A 20,985-nucleotide genomic window follows, 5' to 3' on the forward strand; every position below is an offset into this window, starting at 1 on the left:
TGAGCTCGCAGAAACCAAAGAAGAAGAAGAAGAAGAAAAGAAGAAGAGAAGAAGCAGCCACACCGGAGGAAGAAGAAGGAAGAATAAGAAGATTCGGTATTGTAGTCGGTATCGGAATATCGACGGTCTGGGACATCACAGACCATTTTCGATGCTGAGTTCGCCGATATCGGTCAGTAATCCTATCGATGCCAAAAGTTCATGAAATCCAACCGAACCGTCAGTATCGGAGTCGGCATGCGATTGGTTTTTTCGGTAATTTGGAGAAAAAACCCAGCCCAACTCCCAAATAAATTCTAAGCCAAGTAATAACTGCAAACGACGTCGTGGACTCATGTTGTAAATGTTAAAAACCAACGACAATAAAAAAAGTGTCGTCCTGTCCGCATTTTCTGAAGTCCCCCTTTACACCCGTCCCTCTGATCTCTCTCTGGAGGTTTTAGCAGAATTAGCTCCATCTTCTTCTTCAAAGAAATGGCGTCCAAAACCCTAATCCGAACCGGAGCTTCCCTAATGAACCGGTTCTTATCGAAACCATTGCTCCAACCGAACCCGAATCCGAATCCGATTCAACAGATTGTATCTCATGGCCTCGAAATCACTCCCAAGCTATTCCCATCTCTCTCCAACTTAGAGACCTCCCTCCGTTTGCCCCAAAACGACGCCGAATCGCTCAAAAGGGTCTCCTCTGAGGGGTTCGTGTACCCTTGTGGCCTCCCCTCTCTCCCCTTCTTCCTACCCGACGGTACTCTCTCTTTCTCTCTCTTCATCGGTTTATGCTCTTTTTAGATTGTACGGAAAATTTGAATATTGTTCTCAGTTTTTTGTTTGGTTGGTAAGATAATGTAGTAAGTATTGCGTTTTTAGGACTGCACAAAGCAGACTGCTTTATTTACAGTGTAGATATTTGTACTTTTAGTGAGTGCACTGATGACTTTAATTTGGGTTTTGCTTGGTTGCTGAGAAAATTTCGGGACACAGAAATCTTTTAATTGAATAGGAATGAATATTTCGATTGATTGAGTTCGCAGCTTTCAGCATCAATATCAACCAGAATGAAGCATCCCAGTAGTATTTTGTCATATGTTCCGAGTTGTATATGAGTATAGAAACAAGGTTTAGCTTCTAAGCATGTCCCTCATTGGCAGTTTCTCGTGCCTCTACATTGTGCTTACCTGGATGCTTCCATTTGATAATTTTGATGGGTTGGGATCTAAAGCTCAATCAGTCTCATGAGCTTTCTTGAGGCTTAAATCCTTAATGTATGTTACATGAAACATTTTGTTTTGTAATTGGCATTTATGTTTTTGGGCAACCAAGTATATTTTCTATTCCATTTTCTTTTCTAATTTTATTGACCAAATGATAAGAAGTTAGGACATAACATGCCTAATCTTTAAATTGGGGTTCCACTATTATGAGTCACACTAATTATGATAGATCATTGATATCATGACCATGACATAGAGGACGCAAAGATGCTTAAATTCATTAGGTTGTGTTCTAAAGTTTAAAATTTAAATTTTCATGTAGGGTAACTGATTGACAGAAACAGCCCTCATATTTTGATAGTCTTAATGCTATGTTTCTGTATGATCAATAGATTTAAGCTTATGTGGGACAAAAACAAGTTTCTCTTGTGATATATATATGGTTGTTTTTTTTTTGGGGGGGGAGAACCTTGAGGAAAGAGAGTATCCTTGAATAGGTTCAGAAGTTTTAGATCACTTGCATGTCTGTGTGAAGTTGTGTACTTCAGAACAGAGATTTGTATAAGTAGGCTAAGAAGTTTTAACTCACTTGCATGTCTCATTTTTTTGCCCTTTGGACAGTTGGCAGTTCTTTTATTTTGTCCCCTGTTAAATTATAGTTGTCATTGTAGACTGGGAGCCCAACCTCTGCTGTTTGTCCTATAGATAGAGTGAGTGTGTGTGCAGGGTGTAGGTATACCACTTACGAGAAAGAACCCCAAGTCAGTAAATAAAGTAGTTAACCAAACACAAGTAAGTAGTTTGTCTGTCCTTCCTCCGACGCCTCCCGTTCATTCTTCTTCTCAATTCAAGTTTGTTGTGTTGTTTTGTTCTTAGGTCCCAAGCCTTCTTAGAAAGCCCTCCAGACAATGCCTTCCAAGTATACCAACAGGAAAAAAGTCAACTTGTATTAAAAGTAATTTTGACTGTGACACCATTTGTGTTTTCTTTTGGTTTCTGCTTAACTGATATATGTTTTATTCATCAGGTGATGATTCAGGAGAGCCAATGCTATTATTTCCAAAGCGGACATTCCAGCCTAGTACCATCCGGCGGAAGAGGAACCATGGATTTTTTGCTCGGTCTCTCTCTCTCTCTCTCTCTCTCTCTCACACACACACACACACACACACCAGACAAAAGAAAACACACGAGCACACACACACACACACACAACAAGAGAAACCTCTGGTTTCTTCGAACAAGTAGTCTTTCTTTTAACATACAGTAAGTTGGAGTTTTTAGGCTGCCTTTTAGAATTAGTGTTATGGTTTTAGTTATGAGAATACATATAATGCAAAATTTTTAGTATTATCTGTTTATGAAGGATTAAGGCAATTTAAGGGCTACCTTTTGCCTAACAATGGTTTGATGTTTTGATCTAATTGACTTCTTTTCTGTGATAGGCGACATTACTTTTAGGCTTTTAGCAAATTTCCAGATGCAATTTTAATTCACTGGTCAATGGATCCTTAAAATTAGCCTTGGCCATAACTGTTCAGTCCACTTGGGAAGTCATTGAACTTGTATACTTTTTCAAAATATAATGCCAGTTTTACTGTCAGATGAGCTTATTAGAATGCTTAATTTTGTCTCATCAAAAAAATTAGAATGTCCAACTTTTGTAATCTTATCTTTATTTTACTTCAGTTTTTGTTTCAATGGTCCCTTTTTTTGTGGGTGTGACACGCTTTTATTCTTTGGCACAATTTCTCTTCTCTTAATCAAGCTTTAACTAGACCAAGAAAGATCAACTAGTGATCTGTAGATTTCTTTTACATGAATGACTAACATATTTATCACATGAACAGCAAGGCAACCAAGGGCGGACGCAGAGTAATTGCCAGAAGAGTAGCAAAGGGTCGATCAAGAATTACAGCTTAGCGTCTCTTTCTCTAGCCTAGTCTTGATTGATTAAAAATTGAGTGAAATCTAGTTTAGAAGCTTCCCTTGGATCATGGTAATCTTTGTTTTTTCGTAGTTGCTTGGCCTTGTTGCACTCAGGCTTCAAACTTGAAACAGAATTGGTTTGATGACATTTTCTTCTGCAACGTTCAAGCGTCAACTACTAATTTATGTTCCATGCGTTGATGCTTGTCATAAATTTGCTTCTTGCCTCAGAATTTCATCATATTTGCGAGATTAAACCAAACACGGTTACCGCATTAGATTCACATAGCCGTGCTTATTGTACGTTCAAATATTTCCATGCAACTCCTTTGACACATTTAAGACTCACTCAGCCCCAAGAGTTTATCTAAGGGCCCTGTGAACTTGCTAAGTTTTACGTCCAGAGCCTGTCTCATTAATAACACTCTAAATTACTTGTGGTTTGAACTTAATGTTAATCTATATTATTGTACTGAGAGAACCAATTTTGTCAACCATGACATGTAAAATCCCAAGTGTACTCTTATTACTTTAATTGTAATAATTAACTTAAAAGTTAAAAGAATAATATTGTAATTACATACTATTCAAGTTCAACTAGCTTTCATCCAACTAGCAGTGCCATGACAAGTGAAGTAGAGAATTCATGTTTGAAATATTTTTGGCCTAAAATTTCTTTTGTTGACTTCTAGCTAGCTAGGCTGCTGCGTAGGATTTGTCTTTATTTGATGCTCTCATAAATGGTGAAGAGAGAGAGAGAGAGAGAGAGAGAGAGAGAGAGAGAGAGAGAGAGAGAGAGAGAGAGAGAGATCCTCACTAGGAAAATAATAATGAACCAGGTGCTAGAGTACAGTATGATTGATATATAAATAGAGAATATTTTGATGGGGATTAATGTCCCATATAAAACTACATAATAAAAGTGACCAACATGTGAAAGAAGGTATACATATTTATGGAGCCTCACCAGGCATTACTCCTTAAGGAGCCTGAACTAGCAACACTTAGGTTTTCTAGTTATGGGAATACCATTACCTTATGCAAATTTCAAGAAATAAATATATGCATTGTTTATTCATTTATGAATATTCAACCATACAAAATACCTAAATAATTAATTTCAAATTAATTAGTACCATGTCTAGCTAGGCTTCCCAAGCTTTAATGAACATTAGGGTTTGCGATGAATTGGCTGCTTGATAATGGCGACAAGGATGAAGATGCCGACAATGGGGAAGAGGATGATGAAGATGACGGCAATGATGACATGATCATGGCATCGATGAACTCCAATTGATTGGATGGAAATTGCAGATCGTTTGGATAAGACAGTCCATGAGCAGATGGAAGAGTACTAGTGGCACATGATAATTTGGCAAGTGCAGTTGAGTCAAGTTCTTGAGATGGATCAGATGGATATAATGGCATTGATCTACAAACATTAGCATCAATAATCTCACAGAATTTAGGCATTGTGGGTACAATTGATGGATTATTGTCATGATCATCATAAGATGGTATACTAATTGGAACCATGAGTGCTTCGTTACCAATGTCATAATGTGGAGCTGCTTGATCAATATTATTGCTGATAAAAGTTTGATGATCTTGTACTTGATAATTGGGATCCAAATGATGATGGGGTTGATATCCCAAAGACCATATTGATGAGGAGTCAAATGAGGTTGAATTTGATGGTAATTGAATGGGAGGCGGAAAATGAAAGAAACTGGAACTATAATTGGTTTGGTCTAACTTGAGATTATTGATGATATCATGATGACCATGATAAAAACTTGGTGGCATTGGTGTTGGAATGGGAAGGTAAAGCTGCTGTTGTTGGTGAGGACCCAAATTAGGGTTTGTAGTGAGAGTGAAGAAACCTTCCTCAGAAGTACCACTATGGTTGTGAATGTTAGAAAAAGAGGCCATAGCAGGAAGGACTTCATGGGGTATGAGCTTCTTCTTTATGCTCGAGTTCCAAAAGTTCTTCACTTCATTATCTGTTCTTCCTGGTAGGTGCTTGGCTATTTGAGCCCATCTGCTTAGTAATTGCATGAATTTCATAAATAATGAAGCTGATGATGATGATTAATATACAAAATTTAAGTTATTATAATATACGTACCTGTTGCCTAGAATGCTATGGAGTTCAATGATGACTGCAGCTTCTTGGGGAGAGAAGCTCCCACGTTTCAAGTCAGGTCTGAGGTAATTTATCCATCTCAATCTGCAGCTCTTTCCACATCTCTGTAGGCCTGTCTCATGAAATTAAACCAAACCCCAAAATTAAGTGAGAAATAAGAAAATTTAGGAAACAAATTATAATGGGTTCAGGCCAAAAACAAAAGAAAAATTATAATAATGGGTTAATTAAATAGCAGCAAAAATCCCACTCAAGCCAAGACTTGTATAGATTAACATGTTAAAGAATCAATAAAGATGCAAGACTCTGCATGTGTTTGTGTATTGGGAGGAAAGTGAGAGAGAGAGAGAGAGAGAGATGACCTGCAAGTTTAGGAACCGAGCTCCAGCAGCCATGGCCATAAGTTGTAATGTAGTTGATGAGTTTTTCATCTTCTTCTGGGGACCATAGCCCCCTCTTCACCTTCTGTTTGTTGCAGCAAGAGTGGTGTCCCATCTCTCTCTCTCTCTCAAAGCAGTATTGCAGCCAATGGCAGAAGAAGATCAGTATTGGGTATATATATATTATTTAAAATGACAAAAGAACGAAGGAAAAAGCTATAGCTAGAGAGCAATAGAGAAAGGAACTGAGACTCTTTTATCTTTAGCTAGCTAGCAGCTCTAGCTCTAAGCAAGGGATGAATTAGATCGACAGACTTAATTACAAAAAGAAGCAGCTAGTGAGAAGAGTACTACTAGTGTGACTTGTTGTGACAGAGAAAATGGATGCATGACATGTAAGTGTAAGTACAATGAGGTGGTGAATTTAATGCCGGGAGCTGTACTCTAATATATATGGTGGCCCGGTTAGGGTTTGTGGCAAAGGGTTAAGACCTGCCTGCACCACCCTTCTGTAAGCCTTTTATGGCTTATAATGGATCCATCCCCCCTTTGCTCACTCAGAGATTAATTGGCCGGCATGTCCACGTGTCTCACATGCAGGCTGGTGGGTCCCGGATGTGTATTGTCAGGTCCCACTCTCCACTTATCTATCTACCCATAGAAAATCAACTCTAAACAGTTGAATGAAAATGTGTCCAATTAGCATGCAGCAGCCAGCAGGCATGGTTCATAAGTTTGGAATGTTGTATATTAATTGTATATAGGGGGCCCACGGACAGAACAAGCGAGCGAGCGAGAGTGCTTGTACTGCGCTGCATACGGGTGGACGGGCTATAAGGTATATTGGATATGGCAGCACCGCATGCACAATACGTGGGACATATGCGAACTCTCGAAAGCTTCATGCATAGTACTCGACAGTCATGGGAATTGACTTGGGTTCAACCATGCTCAATATATACATGATGCTGGCAAAGGTATATATGAGACATCGGTTGTATCTTCATTTAAGATATAGAGTTTAGGGTATAAGATATTTAATATAAGTTACAGCAAATTTTGTGATAATATCTAAACTCTTATTTTAGAACAAATGCTTGACTCTTTATGGAAATAAGTAGTGATTTTTTCTTAAAACTTGAACAAATTAATAGCAGTTTATTTTCACTTAATTACAAGGATGCTGAGCTAGTGGTTTGCTGTGAAAGTTGTGTTCTTATCTTGGGGAACCTTACCTAATAAATCTGTGCTGAAACCACACATTCATAGTACATATATATGGGATATATGCATATAGAAATTTCTCGTATGAATGTGTTCTTTGTCTTCCTTTAAATAAAATTCTTAGTTTATATGGTCATAAAATATTTAACTAAAGCTGATGATGAGCAGTCTTATACTTTTACTATTTGTATGCCTTTCAATATGCTTTTGCCCCCCTTTAACCCATTAATTATAGAGTGCACGCAGTGATGTAGATGATCATGCATTTTAATATGTAATTAATTACAAGTTTAAACACTCTGAATCACATTGTAAAAAATCCGTTATTAATATATTAATTAACTTGATGAAACTATATATATACGTGACTACTGCTAGATCACTCTAGCTACTTGAACTTGTTTGAATTTTAATTAGTTATTGGAAATTAACTTGTTTGATATCCATACTCACAAACGTTGGATCAAATATATTTTTGTTTAAGTAAATACCATTAAGGATTGTTTATAATATATCAATATATGTGATGAAATTGTATACAATATACCAATATGCTCGATTGGAGCCAGTCCCATATAATCGATATACTTGAAGGCCTAACTAATCAAGGTTAGGAGATCTATTTAGTGTTTGTTTTGCCGGAACAAGTATGAGATTTTTTTCTCATATTTGGCTGGTATGCACATTCTTAGAATTGATATGGATACTCGATCTATTTAGATTGTCACTGTTTATATAAGTTGTGTTAATTTAATTTAAACTAGTAATGACAATTATATCATATATAGCTAACAACTATTAGGATCAATATTATAAGTTTATAATTATCTTTCAGGAACACGAAATAGACAAAGCGCGCAACTCAATGAAAGAAGTGAAGAATCTGGTTTGTGTGAATTTGGGGCTCCATTTTGTTTTAAAACTGATGAAAAGCATGCAATTGGTAAAAAGTAGGCTTTTACATTCTGTTTAAGGATTCGTTGTTGATAATATAATAGTGGCCGGCATAACTTTCTTTTTGTTTTGATGGATTCTTTTGATGGATTCTCTCGATGAGGAATATATTAATTCTATATAAAAAAAACAATGTTTAAAGTACTTTGCTTGCTGATTTGAGCTGGCAAATTCATGAAATTAGACAAGTCTAATCCAAATCATTTGGACTACTTTCGATGGCTATTATTAATACAGATCCCATTAGTGAGACACATTTATGGTTCAAATTTTGTTTTTTTTTTTTGTTTTAATTATAAAAAAAGAGTCAAGAATCCCACATGTCCTAAACTTCAAGTGTGTAAGATAAATTACTATGGAAATTAAAACAAAACACGTGCTAAATTTTCATCTAGTCTATTCCACTTTCTTACAACAATGTGTGGATTTGCGTGTGCTAAACCGTTTAGATGAAATTATGTCTCATTGGTCTTTTTTTGGGTGAGATATGTCTTATTGGTCTTAATTTACAATCTAAGGGGTTTTTTTTCCCTCGAAGGTTACTATTGAAATTTAGGCCCCTCTCTTAGTTTCACTCACATTGCACACACAAAAATGCAATTCCAAGATATATAGAATAAACTTGAGGCAATGCTTTCTCTTGTGGTGAAATAAGCAGCTGCCAAGCACCCAAGTCATATTGGTTGCTTCTGATAGAAAAAGCAAAAGTTTGGAATGCTTGTGATGGAAGAAATATGACCAAACAAGATTCTTGATTTATTGTTGCACATGCAACAATTAATTGCGGCAGGACTGTTTTGCTTTATTTGTTGAGCCATCAGAGGACACAAGCTGCAAGAGTTTTTTGTTTTTTTCCCTACTTATTGGGGAATCAAATGAAGAACATGAAAGAATGACTAGGTCATTCCTTGTCCTCTATCACCAGGATATTGATTTTGGTATGGGTCATTTTCACTTCAAATATTATTGTTTCACAAACTCAATCAAATTTCAATTTCCATGTTCTTGTAATTTTTCCCTCCAATATTGTTTCTTGCGCGCTTTACTTGTATGAAATTAGATGAGGAACAAAACAAGAGCAGTTTTAAAATGATCACTCATGGGATCTATAACATTTCAGAGAAAACTTGAGAGCAGAACCAATTGAGTAATGATGAAGACTTAAGAGCATATTATGCCTTATATACCATGTTTCTCTTATCTCTTTACTGTTTTTTTATTTGGGCCGGGATAACCTAACCCCTGAAAAGATGGAAAAAGAAAATCTAGTTAGGAGTCAAATTTGTCATAGAGGTGAAAACACATAATACTTAAGTTTTAAAGTTCTAGCAACTGTCCTTTTGATCCACTCCATAGGTTCTATATGACTGCAGAATAAGGAACAACTATCATAAAAGTAGAAGTTCAAATGAAATCTGCAACCACAAATACTTTAATTGGTTAAATGATCTCAGTATATTTGGGGTTGGGAAGATGACTTTTAACCTATAAAATATCATCAAGCTAATAAACTATATATATCAATATATGTTACAAATGTATCACCAAAATATGTTGCAAATATGTGTGTGTGTCAATGAACTAAAGTAGTCATGCTTGCTGAACACACACATACACACAAAACTTGATACTATCTAACATAGCTGTACTCCTCATGAGTACGTCATGACATACATAAAGGAGTTGAAAAGCTTACAAATTATTGCATCTAATCCAAAAGACATGCTCAAAATCAATTCGGATTAATTGACTTTAATTACAGTAATAAAGCTTTCAAATTGATGGGAATAAAAGGTGATCAAAACCCACAAAAACATTTTTGTCACAAAAAAAAAAGTAAATTTGAGTTCTTCTCGAATCAATCACAATGAGCAATATCCAACACATATTTATCTCAGTAATCTGCACTCCATTAACAAACAAAACCACAAATATAGACCCCACAGAGAATATGACACACAAGAAATGAATTAAAGGGTATGCAAGAAAACAGAGATGTTATATCATAAGCCCCCACACTGCATTGCATTGCTTCTCTTCATGGCAACCCCCCCATGAAAGAAAGTTTACGTATTTACTCACAATTGAAGAAAGCTTGCCATCCCTTTTATCTTTCCAATTCACTCTGAGAGAGAATCCCATCGAATGACATCAACAAATTTCCTAGCTTTTGGTGGCATCCTGATTTCTTGCCTTTGTTAGCGCATGCCCCCCCACGTGAGCAGCTCGTGGACCCATCACTCTGCACCATCTTCAGCAATGTGTAGGCCATGCACCAGAGAGAAGTCAAACTCTAACGGACTGGAGATACTGTCTAAAACTTCTGAAGTTGACCCTTGAACCATTTCATCACTGTTTGGTCTATTTGAAATTTGAAACCGCTATGTGTTCATGTCACTGTTGTTTTTACATCTAGCTCTCCTCTCTGCTTTTCATTTCTTGAAGATGGGATGATCATGTGCTCACAATACTTCAGGCAATCAGTAATGCTACATGGACCACGTTGTGTACCCCATCACTAATAAAAGTGAGACTCACCTATATAAGTGAGTTTTGTTAGTTTGATATACATTATTGACTCATTCTCTAATAGCTTAAACATTTGAAGTCGAGTAGTTATCTGACATGGCATCAAAGTTTTGGTTCTAAAAAGTCCTGGGTTTGAAACCAACAATCATGATCCCCAACTTATTTCTTGTTGGGTGAACCAATACTATCTGCATCTGTATGCATATGTCTCTCCACGTGCATGATAGAGTTGCATGTAAGACATGGTGTTAATTTGATATACATTGTTGATTTATTTCCTAACATTTTAAGTTTTTGGGATTTATTGATTGTTTGAATCTCACATTTATCAATGACCTGATAAACAATGTGGTACAATAATGTGGTTCATGTATCATTACTCTTTAAGCAGCTGGCTAGCTAGCTATTTGCGAATGGTGGGACCATATTTTATACTTGTGTGAAGGGAATATATATGGTTTAATCATGTATGCTTAGCATTAATTACTGATAATGGGGATGCCTTCCTTTTCTTTTTTGTCTTAATGGCGATACCCACATCTACATAATTGTTCATGTTCCCAAGTGGAGTTAACAAGTTAATTTCATGTAAAGCTTAATTCTTTTCCAAACATGATTGAAAAGGAATCATCCCTGCAATTATAAAAGGTTGAGCTTTAAAGAGCCAAGTAGGGTCTTTTTAGAGAAAAACAGAGAAAAGAAAAGAAAACTGAAAAAGTAAAACCCCAATATAAAAGATCCTGATGGGATTTACAAAACAGTGAAATTAACATCCTTGTATGTACAGTATTTGTCTTTTGCGTGTGGGGTACTAAGGCTACAGTAAGCACCAGGAGTCCTTGCCAAGCATCTTAAATTTTTCTCTTAAACTGTACACATGCCAACCAGGACTCATTAAAATTGCACATAGAAATACAAGGGCTCCCATTTGGTTTCATTGCTCATATATGGTATGAAAAAGTAGAAGTGCCCAAGGGATCTTTATATAACAACTCAATCATTCTACATCTTGTAAATGTGGCATGCCAAAATACTTGTGACAATCAATTTGAGCCATTTCAGACCACAAACAATTGATCTAGAGCTGAACAAATCGTTGTACATACTCTTACCACAAAAAGATCCTGGAAAATAAATAAATTAAACACTCTTGATATGTGCAAATTAAAGAACATTCTTCAAATTAGTTTAATTTTCATCTCAGTACTTCATGCATCATGAGTATGCACACTCACAGACTTCAGAAAACAATCACACATTACCTTAAAATACAAGATTACCAACAATAAATATACTAAGTCTTGAAGTCTTGACAAGTCTTAGATGCTTGAAAACACTATTCAATCATAGGGCACACCCAACTCAGGCATGGAGTTGCCTACAGTTTTTGAATTCTTTGTTCACTCTCTCCAAAAATCTGTACTTATTGACAATATAATCACAAACAATTAATTCTCCTGAAACTTGTTTTAGTTCTCTATCAGTAATCCTTTGATGCAAACTCAGTGTAATTTGAAGGTCGAAATCGTAGACAACAAGCTGTTGAAATAACGGAAAAAATACACAAGATTTGCCTGATGATATATGAAGGATGATATATGAAGGCAATTCTTAATTAGTAGCCCTTACTGTCATCGATACCTTACTCGTTCGACTCTGCCCAATGATGTTGGAGGGTATAGATCCTTGCACAAATTACCTGAAAGATCAAAACTGCCACTGCTTTTTGTATCCCCATTAGAAAATGCCATTGACTTGTTATGAAACTGATACATATTCAAACAATTGGAAGTTTTCTGCTTGGCCTTAATTGATTCTGTGAGGTTCAAGTAACTGGGTCTCCATATATTAGTTTCCTCTACACTTTCCACCTTGGGAGTGTTGCCAAACACAAGAGTTGGAGAAGCAGAAGTACAAGAAGTCGATGCTGAGCTCTCATCATGTAGAAAATCAGAACTTGGGGCAGAAGACGAGCGAGTTATTTGACTAACTGTGTGAGGAGGTCTAGCAGAGATCCTGGTTGTGACATTGTTCCTTCTTACTTTCACTGAGTTCTGTTCTGAAGAATATGGATAAAAGCCAACACTGTCATCTCCACTCTTCCTGGAGTAAGGAGTCATTTCTGATGGCACACTTTGAATCTCTTCCATGACCATCAGCCTGTTTTCCCATGGCTTCGCTGCCATCCATCCTTCTAACCAGTTCCATCCCGAATCGTTATCATGCCTAACATCCTTTGCTGTCTTGTTTGTCCTTCTATATGGACTGGCAGTTGATCTTGGTCTCTGAAAAAGCAACATAATCATGCATACTCAAAACTCTATTCAACTAAGCCATGTTTTTCAGTTAACTCTCTTACCGAAAAGAAAGAAAGAAATTGCATTACCTGTTGAGAGAGGGAGTATGCAATTGCTCTCTCCCTCTTTATGTTTCCTCTTTGCCTCATTTGTAGCTTTGATCTAACTTCACTCACCGTTCCAGGACTATCACACCATCCTTGCTGAAAAATTGTTGTAAATGCAATATTGAATATAGAGTTAATCTCAACCTCATAAGAAGTTACTACTATTATTGTCAAGATAATATGTATAACATCATCACCATGTAGAATGCAAGAAAATTTTGATACATATACCTCAGCCTGCTTAATGGGATCAGCTTGGTGATGTTCATCCAAAGCTTGCTCGTCTGGAGACTCCCTCACACACTTAGCTCGTACTCGAGCCTGAACTCGAACAAGTGCCTGCATGCACCTCAATGTAACTTCGGCTTGCTTCCTAACCTGCCGACCACGAAATATAGCTTGAAGCCTCACCACTGCTTTCAAGGCCCTCAATGCCTGCCTTGCCTGCAGTTATCACATTAACCATTATCAAATGCAAATGAAAGGAATAAGAGAACATTAAACATTTGCCGATATGCAACAAAAATGGACATCCTGCTACATGCTTTATTGAAAAGAATACCTCAAACTCAAAGTTCATGTTGTCTCATTCATTGGATGGATGATCAAAAACCAGCTTCTTAAAAATATTTTTTTTCTTTGCTTTTCTTGGGAACCAAATAATGTTTCACTCTGAAGCTATGACTCAACCTATCAAACCCATAATCGTCTTAACCTCCAAGTAATTCTAGCTTTGAATATGATCCGTTCAAGCAGCTCAATTGAAAATATGACATTCATTATTTACTTCTCAACCACCTCTCACACTTAAAAAGATTTCGATTTCTTTTGAGACTGGACCGGCTCAAATCAACCACACAAGGACCTACAATTAGTACACATATTCACTAGAAAATTTGAAAGAAGACAAAAATAAAAAAGACTTAAATCTGCAATCTACAGCTAAAACTTTTCCGGAGGAAATAGAGATGAAGCTATATATAATATATCAAAGTTAGACGGTGTCCAAACCCTTATTTCTGCTCATCCAAGACCTAAATTTGATTCCACAAAAACCCAATAAATTTGCTTGGGTTTTCTTTGATACCAACTATCAAAAAAATGTATTTGGCACTCAGAGTTTAATCTATTTATAAAGTAAGCAACAGAGGACATAAAGCTAGTGCAAAGATTATGAGGTTTCTGACCTTATGAACTGAATTCTGTATACAACATATAGCTAAATTCAGTAAGCTTGTATATGAGCTAAATACATAGTAATGGAAATAGAAAAAGGAGAGAGAACAAGTTACCAAAAATCCCCGAAACACTGTTTGTATCCGAATAGCTGCCCACTCTTGCTTGATAGCCTTGAAATCTTTAGGTTGAGCTCGGACCAGAGTGGCCATGGCAGCAGCCAATGCATGATCAACCGCAAACGAAGAATCCGAGGGCTCCGAAGCGGCCACTTGGCCGCTCTTCATGCCACCTTTGGATGAAGATCCAAACCCTTCTGATGAACTTCTCCACAGCTTCCACTTCTTCTTGCCCTTGTCCCCCAGCTTCTCCTAAAAGAACCCAAAACAACAAAAACAGAGAAAAACAGAGTAAAACAGAGGAAACAGAGCAAAAAAGGAAAACAAAAAAACAGAGGTCGAGGAATGTTTTGGGTTGCTTACGTGGTCACTTGTGGTGGGCTTTTTGAGATTAACAAGCGACTTCAACCATTTTCCTGGAGTACCCATTGGAGCAAAACAAAACTATGAAACTGAATCAAGCTTCAATGGCTCTCTCTCTCTGTGTTGTGGAAAATGCTTTGGTAATGCTTGTTTTCAGTGTTTGCAGAGAGTGTAGTGTTTTTCGAAACCAGAAATAGAAACTGAGCAAGCAGAGAGTGTCAGTCTGGGTTTTTTTGGGATTGGGTTTAGAATTTATTAATTAAGGGGCTTTCAAAATAATATTAATTAAGAGTGGCAAGGTTTTATTAGTAATTTTGAATTTCGAAATTCGAAAGAAAAAGTCAATTAAAGAATGTAACGGATACAAATTGCAATGGACATTTTTAAGTTTTTAACCGCCGCTCCTTCCTTGAAACGACGACGTCCGTCCAAAACATCCAATCCCTCTTGGCGACAAGGTGGGGGCCCAGTAACAAGTTACACGTACGGCACTTCTGATATGGGCCCAGTTTAAGAATTTAGTGGCAAGCCTAATAACCATGTTGTTCAGAAGAATCAGAAGTGGGCCTTGGGCCTCATTTTTGGAGCCCTTTTAGAATCACCTTAGGTGGTGTTTGCTTGACCAATTATAGAAAGCATGTTACATTGATGGAGATGATCTTCCATGAGCATGACCCATTTAAGAAATAGTGTATTTTGATGTACTTGAGTTGGGGATGTTTGACACAATTAATTTTGAACAAATACTTAATAGGGCAGAATGCTTAAATACTTAAAAGTTCTAACGGTTAATAAAAAATGTGTCATTTACGTAAATTTTCTAAACCTTTACACTATTAATAGTGGGATGAAAATTTGATGGTTTAAAACATGATAAATTCATAATTACATTACTAGCCGGTAAGTGTTATAGAATTATCATTTCAAGATTATCAAAATTGGTTTTTAGGGTGTGATAAAAAAAAAAAATATTGGTTTCTAGGGTCAACGGTTGGAAAAATTAGTCTAAAATTTTCCAAGTGGGGATGTTCATAGTTGATAAACTTGGTATATGTGTGCAATATTTTGGTCTTGAAGAATGGTCAAACTCTAAGAAAAGAGGCTGGCCAAAAAAAAAAACTCTAAGAAAAGAGGGAAGAGAGGAGAGAGAGCGAGAGAGAGAGAGAGAGATTGGACACATTCACAGGTGTATTTGAATTATGATTACAATAACAAAACTTGCATGGAAAGACTAATTAATTACAAAACAATCTCTTCCAATGATTATTTAAATGATGAATACAATGAAAAGACCCTACAAGGAAAAAGTGTCCCAACCCCTGAAAGGTCCAAAAAATGGTGGAAGAGATCAAATAATTTGGCAAAGGCAATACTGGCCTACATAGCTACATGATCAATTCAACGTCAAGAAAAAGACCAAATGAAAGACATTCTAGTCAGGTTAGTGTCTTCAAACCCCTTTGTACTCAATGCCACAAGTCCTAAATCATTAGGTCCAACACACCCTTAAATAAATTCACCCTGGGGTTAATTGGCTGAAAGATCTAGTGATGAGTTGGCAGTTAAATTATGTACTCTTGGGCTAGGAAGCCCCATATATGCAAGCCTAGGTGATAGGTGGATCTTTGGACTAGGCCTTGGTGAAGGGACCGGAGCATTGCTAGCAGAGTGTTCTGGTGTGACTCTAGGTGATAGATTGACCTGCTCAAGTGCCTGACACTGGAGCTGTGCCGGGTAGTCTCTTACACATCCAATCCGAGGACCAGCTCCGGTAGTCCATTTGCAGGACAAACGGCTGCCAGACTCAAATTTTGGTGCTTCCACATTGTCTTCATGGTGATCATTTGCAATAGCAGTGTCAATGGCATGCTCATTTTCATTGGTCACATCGATATTCGTGGATGGGTTATCTTCGATGCTGCTTCTTATAGACTCTGATTTCCTCTCTTTAAAGGTGGCTTGTGAAGGTGGAACATCATCATCTATAGGACATTTCTGCAGAGAACAATTACGAAATTATAGAAAGGCATAATGGGAATCAAATTAAAAATGCTTCATTACTTGCAGTACAAGAAACAAGTTCAGGCCAGTTATGCAAGACAATATCAAGGCTAAGAATGTATAATTACTTTGACATTTGTCAAGTCCACCTGACGCTCCTCTAAGAAGCTAATGAATTCCATAAAATGCTCTTCTGTTGGGCGATAGTGGCCACTATAGCACCATACAGCCTGAATAATGTGAAAATCAAAAGGTTAAAAAATTTATGGGGAGAAAATATGTCTCAAGAAATGTAATGTCCATATGACAATGTATTGTGTCTGAATAAGAAGCACACCTCAAGAACCCCATTACGGGCAACCAATCTCCCGGCTGCAATGGTGGCACCACCAGCTAGAAAACTGGAATGCTGGAAAAGGCCTTTCTTCTTCTCCCCAACGTACATATTCCTCGATGCGCTGAGGACAAAGATCCATTTAGAACCCTCAACAGTATTCACAAGGTTCCCACTTGGTCTGTACACAAGCTTCCCACTGTCCACAATCACTTCATAGGCGTCCCTCTCTTTCTGTAAGAGCAATGTAAAGATAAAGACATCATTAACCACACATCAAACCACTATATATTCATACTAAAATATATTGAAACTTGAACTTAAAATGCATTTTCCTTTTTTACTTTGTGAATGTATATTTTTAGTATCTGGGAAAACTAAAAGTAATGAAATACATTGATACTTACTGGTCCAAGGTATTTGATGCACTGACGCTGAAGATCAGTTCTTGGACAATTCTCAAGATTTTCTTCTTTGCCATCTCCAACATCCAACCTTCATTTCAGATGCAAAATCAGAAGATTATAAAAGAAGCCCTAACATTTCTTAAACAGAGAAGTTGGGTTCTGAAGGAATTCTACCAGTAGAAGAAAGGTTGAGAGCTCCCACTGCTAAACCAGACATTATAATACAAGTGCAGATTGTGTCCATAACGATGGCGTGGATCAATCTGTACATCACAAGGAGAAGGTAAGCATGCTTTATCCGTATATCATAGTTCCAAGCTCATTGTGGGATTTTGAAATGTAATGTAAGGAAAAGAATTTAGAGATTTTGAAATATTGTATTGACATGTTTATATAAGTACATGCCAGATAGAGTATAGAGTATATTATAAACCTGACTCAAAATTCGGTAGACACTTGATTTGACCATGATAAACAGAATAATGAACCAAATATGAACTACTTATGAAGTAAGAATATGGTTAATGTGAGCTTACAGCCTCAAGCCAATGTCTTAGAGCCAATTTCTGAGCCTTCTCATCTTTGGACAAACCCTTCCCAACCTACAATCAACCATATGATAGATAATCAACACTTAATGTCTAGAAAATAGTAGTTCTTGCAAAAATTTATAAACTTTGACTGAGTCATTCATTTTGGTCATGGTCAAAATACAAAACAAAGAAGAAAATGGATTAAAAAATATTTTAAAGAAGACTGAATTGAGTCCAAATGTTGAAATGAATGATGTTAAAGAATTTTTAAAGCTAAGTACGTAACTTTCACTGCAAGGTAAAGAAAGATCACCTTGGCAGCTCTAGTCCTAGCCCGTGCCCATCTTGAAACAGCAGTTTCTGATTTATCAGAGTCAAAGAATGACACAGAGCTCCGCCTAAGAGCAGCAAAGTCTAATGCCTTCCACCTACAACAATGAAAAGAAGAGAATAAGCGTGACTGTACGACTACAACTATATGCAGCAGATTAAGAAACAATAGTAGAACAAACCATAGCTCCTCAACAACAACAGCGCAATCTGCAAGGTTTCGTCTAGTCCGGTAACTCTTGTAAAATTTCTGCAGCTTGATTGCAGCTACATCAAGCTCACTTCGCTTCTGTGAACAAAACCAATCTTCTGCCTTGGGTAAAGAAATTGTAGGATTGGACCTCTCGATGAAATTATCAATTTTTCCCTCTATACTCTTGAATGAAGCATTTGTCCCAAGCTTTAGCTCTCCTGCTTTCCTTTTCTTGCAGCTTATAGATTCTTCAAAAATCATTTTATCTAGCCCATCAGATTTATTGGTGCTACTCAAATCAGTTTTCTTAAAGCTAACTGTTCTAAATGTTGCCTTCTCTTGCTTGGACTCAAAACTGATGGATGCCAGTGTGACCATTTCTATAATTTCTGTCAAACAAAAAAGCATGTGCCTCAGAAAACAGATATTCCTATTATTTTTAAGCAGTAATACATCAATATTTGACTACTGACAAATGCACCTGCTCAACAAGATAATTTGTTGAACCTCTTTGAAATCTTCAGTACTCCAAGGAAGAAAATACAGGTAGGTATACAATGAAAATTATGAAAAAATCTACTTTTAGAGTTTCTCAAAATCATGCAAAATAAAATTCTCAGTTTGGATCATAAGAAAATCTGAATTCAAGTTAATGAATTTCCACAAAGAGACTTATAGTTTCTCCATAGATACAAACTCACACTAAATATTAAAGATAAGAAAAACCACCTTGCTGGTACTCTACTGTCACAAAGAGAGACAAGTTTATTCATATGATGAGGTTTGCAACTAAACTAGATAACCCATCATTTTTTTTCTTGATAGATATTATCCATCATTTTTAGATCTCTTTTTACAAAAATAAGCCACATTTTCACTTTGAAAATGATCAAATTCAAGACAAAACTTAGTATCTTAACCAAACAACAGAAGAGCCAACTTCTATGAAAACCATTTAGAAACATTTAGATGAATGTTGCTCACCTGAATGTAAAATGCAAGTGTCTCCAACAACTTGGTTTGGTACTTCTGAATCAGAGCACGTCCCTCCTTTATAGATATTCTACACAATCCTCTGAAGGACAATGAAAATGAAGTTTGTTGAACCTTGGTAGTTGGTACCTTCCTATACGTATTGGACAAAGATTGCAGAAAATAGAAGAGGTTTGAAATTTTGCCCATCATTGGGGGTGTTTTGAATGAAAAAAGGGAAAACTGGCGTGATTTTGACAACCCCACGAGGGGGTTGATTCTTGAACTTGAAGTGTTCAAGTTCACATATATGTATTTGTATGGTTACGTTATTTGGAACAAAATGTGATGAAAGGTTTAACGTGTGTTGGGACCTGAGAGGGAGAGAGAGAGAATGGGTCAAACATAACATTGACATACTTGTCAAGAGTGTGAAAGGTTCCAAGAAAGCATTGGAGAACAAGAAAATTCGGGAGTATTGACTCACGAGTCACGACCGGTTCGGCTTTACTCAGATTTTGTTGGTCATATCAACTTATTAAATATTCCTTGGCCGGTTGGTTGGCCCCATGACAAAAAAAAAAAAAAAAAAGATCATTGGCCCAAGAAATCAAATTACATATTCATATATCTTATGTTGCGTTTGATGTTTAGCTAATCACGTGATCCTTGTTGTGAGAGAATGATATACAGTGTAAGTTTTTATTTTAAATTGCTTACTGTAGCTGTGTTATTTATTTATTTAGTATTTCATTACTTCTAAATCTACCAAATTAAGAATACATATATATATATATATATATATATTTGGCTCAATTACAAAATGCACCCACTAACTATAGATAGTATTTCAGATTGGTTCATAAACAAAAAAATGTTTTAGATTGGTCCACTAACTAATAGAAAGTTATAAAAAAACACATCTATTATGAATTCCGTCAAAAAAGATAGTTAAATGCCACTTTGGACAACAATGACGTAAATTAGTTGAATGATGTTGACACTAAATTTGCTTCACATGGATTAATAATGTCATATTGATTAATAAAATAAAAATAAAAACTAACAAAACTTTTAAACCTCTAAAAATACGATTAAATATGACATCATTAATCCATGTGATTTAAATTAGGTGTCCACATCATTCAAAAAATACATGTCAACACTGTCTATACTGGCATTTAACGTACTTAATAATGAGATTTGTAACGGATGTGCTATTTTGTAAATTTCTATTAGTTAGTGTATTAATATGAAATATTTTTTTATTCATGAACCAATTTGAAATACCCTTTATAATTGGTGGGTGTACTTGTAATTGAACCTATATATTTCTTCTAATAGTTTATTTGAATTTATTGGTGGCAAAATTTTGATAGCTCAGTTAAAAGTGCAGTCAATGATCAAAGGTGTGATGATAAGTGATCACGCAATTATAATGAAATCTCTTGTAAAAGCAAAGATTAAAGAGAAGATCATTGGAGTTTAGGAACATCGATCAGTGTGGTGCCGACCAAATAATTTATGATGCCAGAGTCTGTTCTATAACATTTTGGCAAAGTAGGTCGCATCTATATATAGCATGTGAGTTTCCCTTATATAGAATGAGAAAAGTGATTGAACTCATGTCCTTATATAGACTATAGAGTGAGAAAAGTGATTGAACTCAAGTCCTTCTCAGGCCTTAACTAAAGATAGAAACATGAAAGTATCTAATGGTTGGATTCATCAACCGGCATCTGCACAATATGGCGTTATTTGGAAAGCTTGCAAGTAGGTG

At 36.3% G+C, this 20,985-nt stretch overlaps 4 protein-coding genes across 4 annotated transcripts; 1 reads left to right on the forward strand and 3 right to left on the reverse strand.

Annotated features, from left to right (window-relative positions):
* The first annotated feature begins 393 nt into the window (after positions 1-393).
* Positions 394-3,475, forward strand: LOC147287443 (Ribosomal protein L34). Its single transcript, XM_086241588.1, has 3 exons — positions 394-745; positions 2,239-2,332; positions 3,062-3,475. Exons 1-3 carry the CDS (start codon positions 475-477, stop codon positions 3,132-3,134), a joined length of 438 nt encoding a protein of 145 aa, XP_086097714.1. The 5' UTR covers positions 394-474; the 3' UTR covers positions 3,135-3,475.
* An 826-nt stretch (positions 3,476-4,301) lies between these two features.
* Positions 4,302-5,781, reverse strand: MYB26 (myb domain protein 26). Its single transcript, XM_086240427.1, has 3 exons — positions 5,649-5,781; positions 5,269-5,398; positions 4,302-5,181 (listed from the first exon to the last, which is right to left on the reverse strand). The coding sequence occupies exons 1-3, from the start codon at positions 5,779-5,781 to the stop codon at positions 4,302-4,304; spliced, it is 1,143 nt and encodes a 380-aa protein (XP_086096553.1).
* A 6,223-nt stretch (positions 5,782-12,004) lies between these two features.
* On the reverse strand, positions 12,005-14,501 carry LOC147287445 (protein IQ-DOMAIN 8-like). The gene is made up of 5 exons (XM_086240913.1): positions 14,436-14,501; positions 14,070-14,324; positions 13,009-13,221; positions 12,760-12,873; positions 12,005-12,658 (listed from the first exon to the last, which is right to left on the reverse strand). Exons 1-5 carry the CDS (start codon positions 14,499-14,501, stop codon positions 12,005-12,007), a joined length of 1,302 nt encoding a protein of 433 aa, XP_086097039.1.
* Positions 14,502-15,962: 1,461 nt separating this feature from the next.
* LOC147287446 (IQ domain-containing protein IQM1-like) lies at positions 15,963-18,611 on the reverse strand. The gene is made up of 8 exons (XM_086240914.1): positions 18,223-18,611; positions 18,024-18,138; positions 17,714-17,779; positions 17,352-17,440; positions 17,178-17,265; positions 16,774-17,004; positions 16,565-16,666; positions 15,963-16,430 (listed from the first exon to the last, which is right to left on the reverse strand). The coding sequence occupies exons 1-8, from the start codon at positions 18,609-18,611 to the stop codon at positions 15,963-15,965; spliced, it is 1,548 nt and encodes a 515-aa protein (XP_086097040.1).
* Positions 18,612-20,985: the final 2,374 nt, after the last annotated feature.

This window comes from Dryas octopetala, chromosome 4 (assembly GCF_963921425.1).
Source record: "Dryas octopetala chromosome 4, drDryOcto1.1, whole genome shotgun sequence".
Taxonomy (NCBI): Eukaryota; Viridiplantae; Streptophyta; class Magnoliopsida; order Rosales; family Rosaceae; genus Dryas; species Dryas octopetala.

Coding starts and splice junctions, on each gene's coding strand:
- MYB26 (XM_086240427.1), bottom strand. CDS start 5,781: ATGGGACACCACTCTTGCTGCAACAAACAGAAGGTGAAGAGGGGGCTA. Junction 5,399..5,648: donor CTCGGTTCCTAAACTTGCAG/GTCATCTCTCTC, acceptor TTCATGAGACAG/GCCTACAGAGATGTGGAAAG. Junction 5,182..5,268: donor CATAGCATTCTAGGCAACAG/GTACGTATATTA, acceptor ATTACTAAGCAG/ATGGGCTCAAATAGCCAAGC.
- LOC147287446 (XM_086240914.1), bottom strand. CDS start 18,611: ATGGTCACACTGGCATCCATCAGTTTTGAGTCCAAGCAAGAGAAGGCA. Junction 17,266..17,351: donor TCTCAACCTTTCTTCTACTG/GTAGAATTCCTT, acceptor TCTGAAATGAAG/GTTGGATGTTGGAGATGGCA. Junction 16,431..16,564: donor TGGACTTGACAAATGTCAAA/GTAATTATACAT, acceptor TGTTCTCTGCAG/AAATGTCCTATAGATGATGA.
- LOC147287443 (XM_086241588.1), top strand. CDS start 475: ATGGCGTCCAAAACCCTAATCCGAACCGGAGCTTCCCTAATGAACCGG. Junction 746..2,238: donor CCCCTTCTTCCTACCCGACG/GTACTCTCTCTT, acceptor TTTATTCATCAG/GTGATGATTCAGGAGAGCCA. Junction 2,333..3,061: donor AACCATGGATTTTTTGCTCG/GTCTCTCTCTCT, acceptor TCACATGAACAG/CAAGGCAACCAAGGGCGGAC.
- LOC147287445 (XM_086240913.1), bottom strand. CDS start 14,501: ATGGGTACTCCAGGAAAATGGTTGAAGTCGCTTGTTAATCTCAAAAAG. Junction 12,874..13,008: donor ATCCCATTAAGCAGGCTGAG/GTATATGTATCA, acceptor ACAATTTTTCAG/CAAGGATGGTGTGATAGTCC. Junction 12,659..12,759: donor CATACTCCCTCTCTCAACAG/GTAATGCAATTT, acceptor TTGCTTTTTCAG/AGACCAAGATCAACTGCCAG.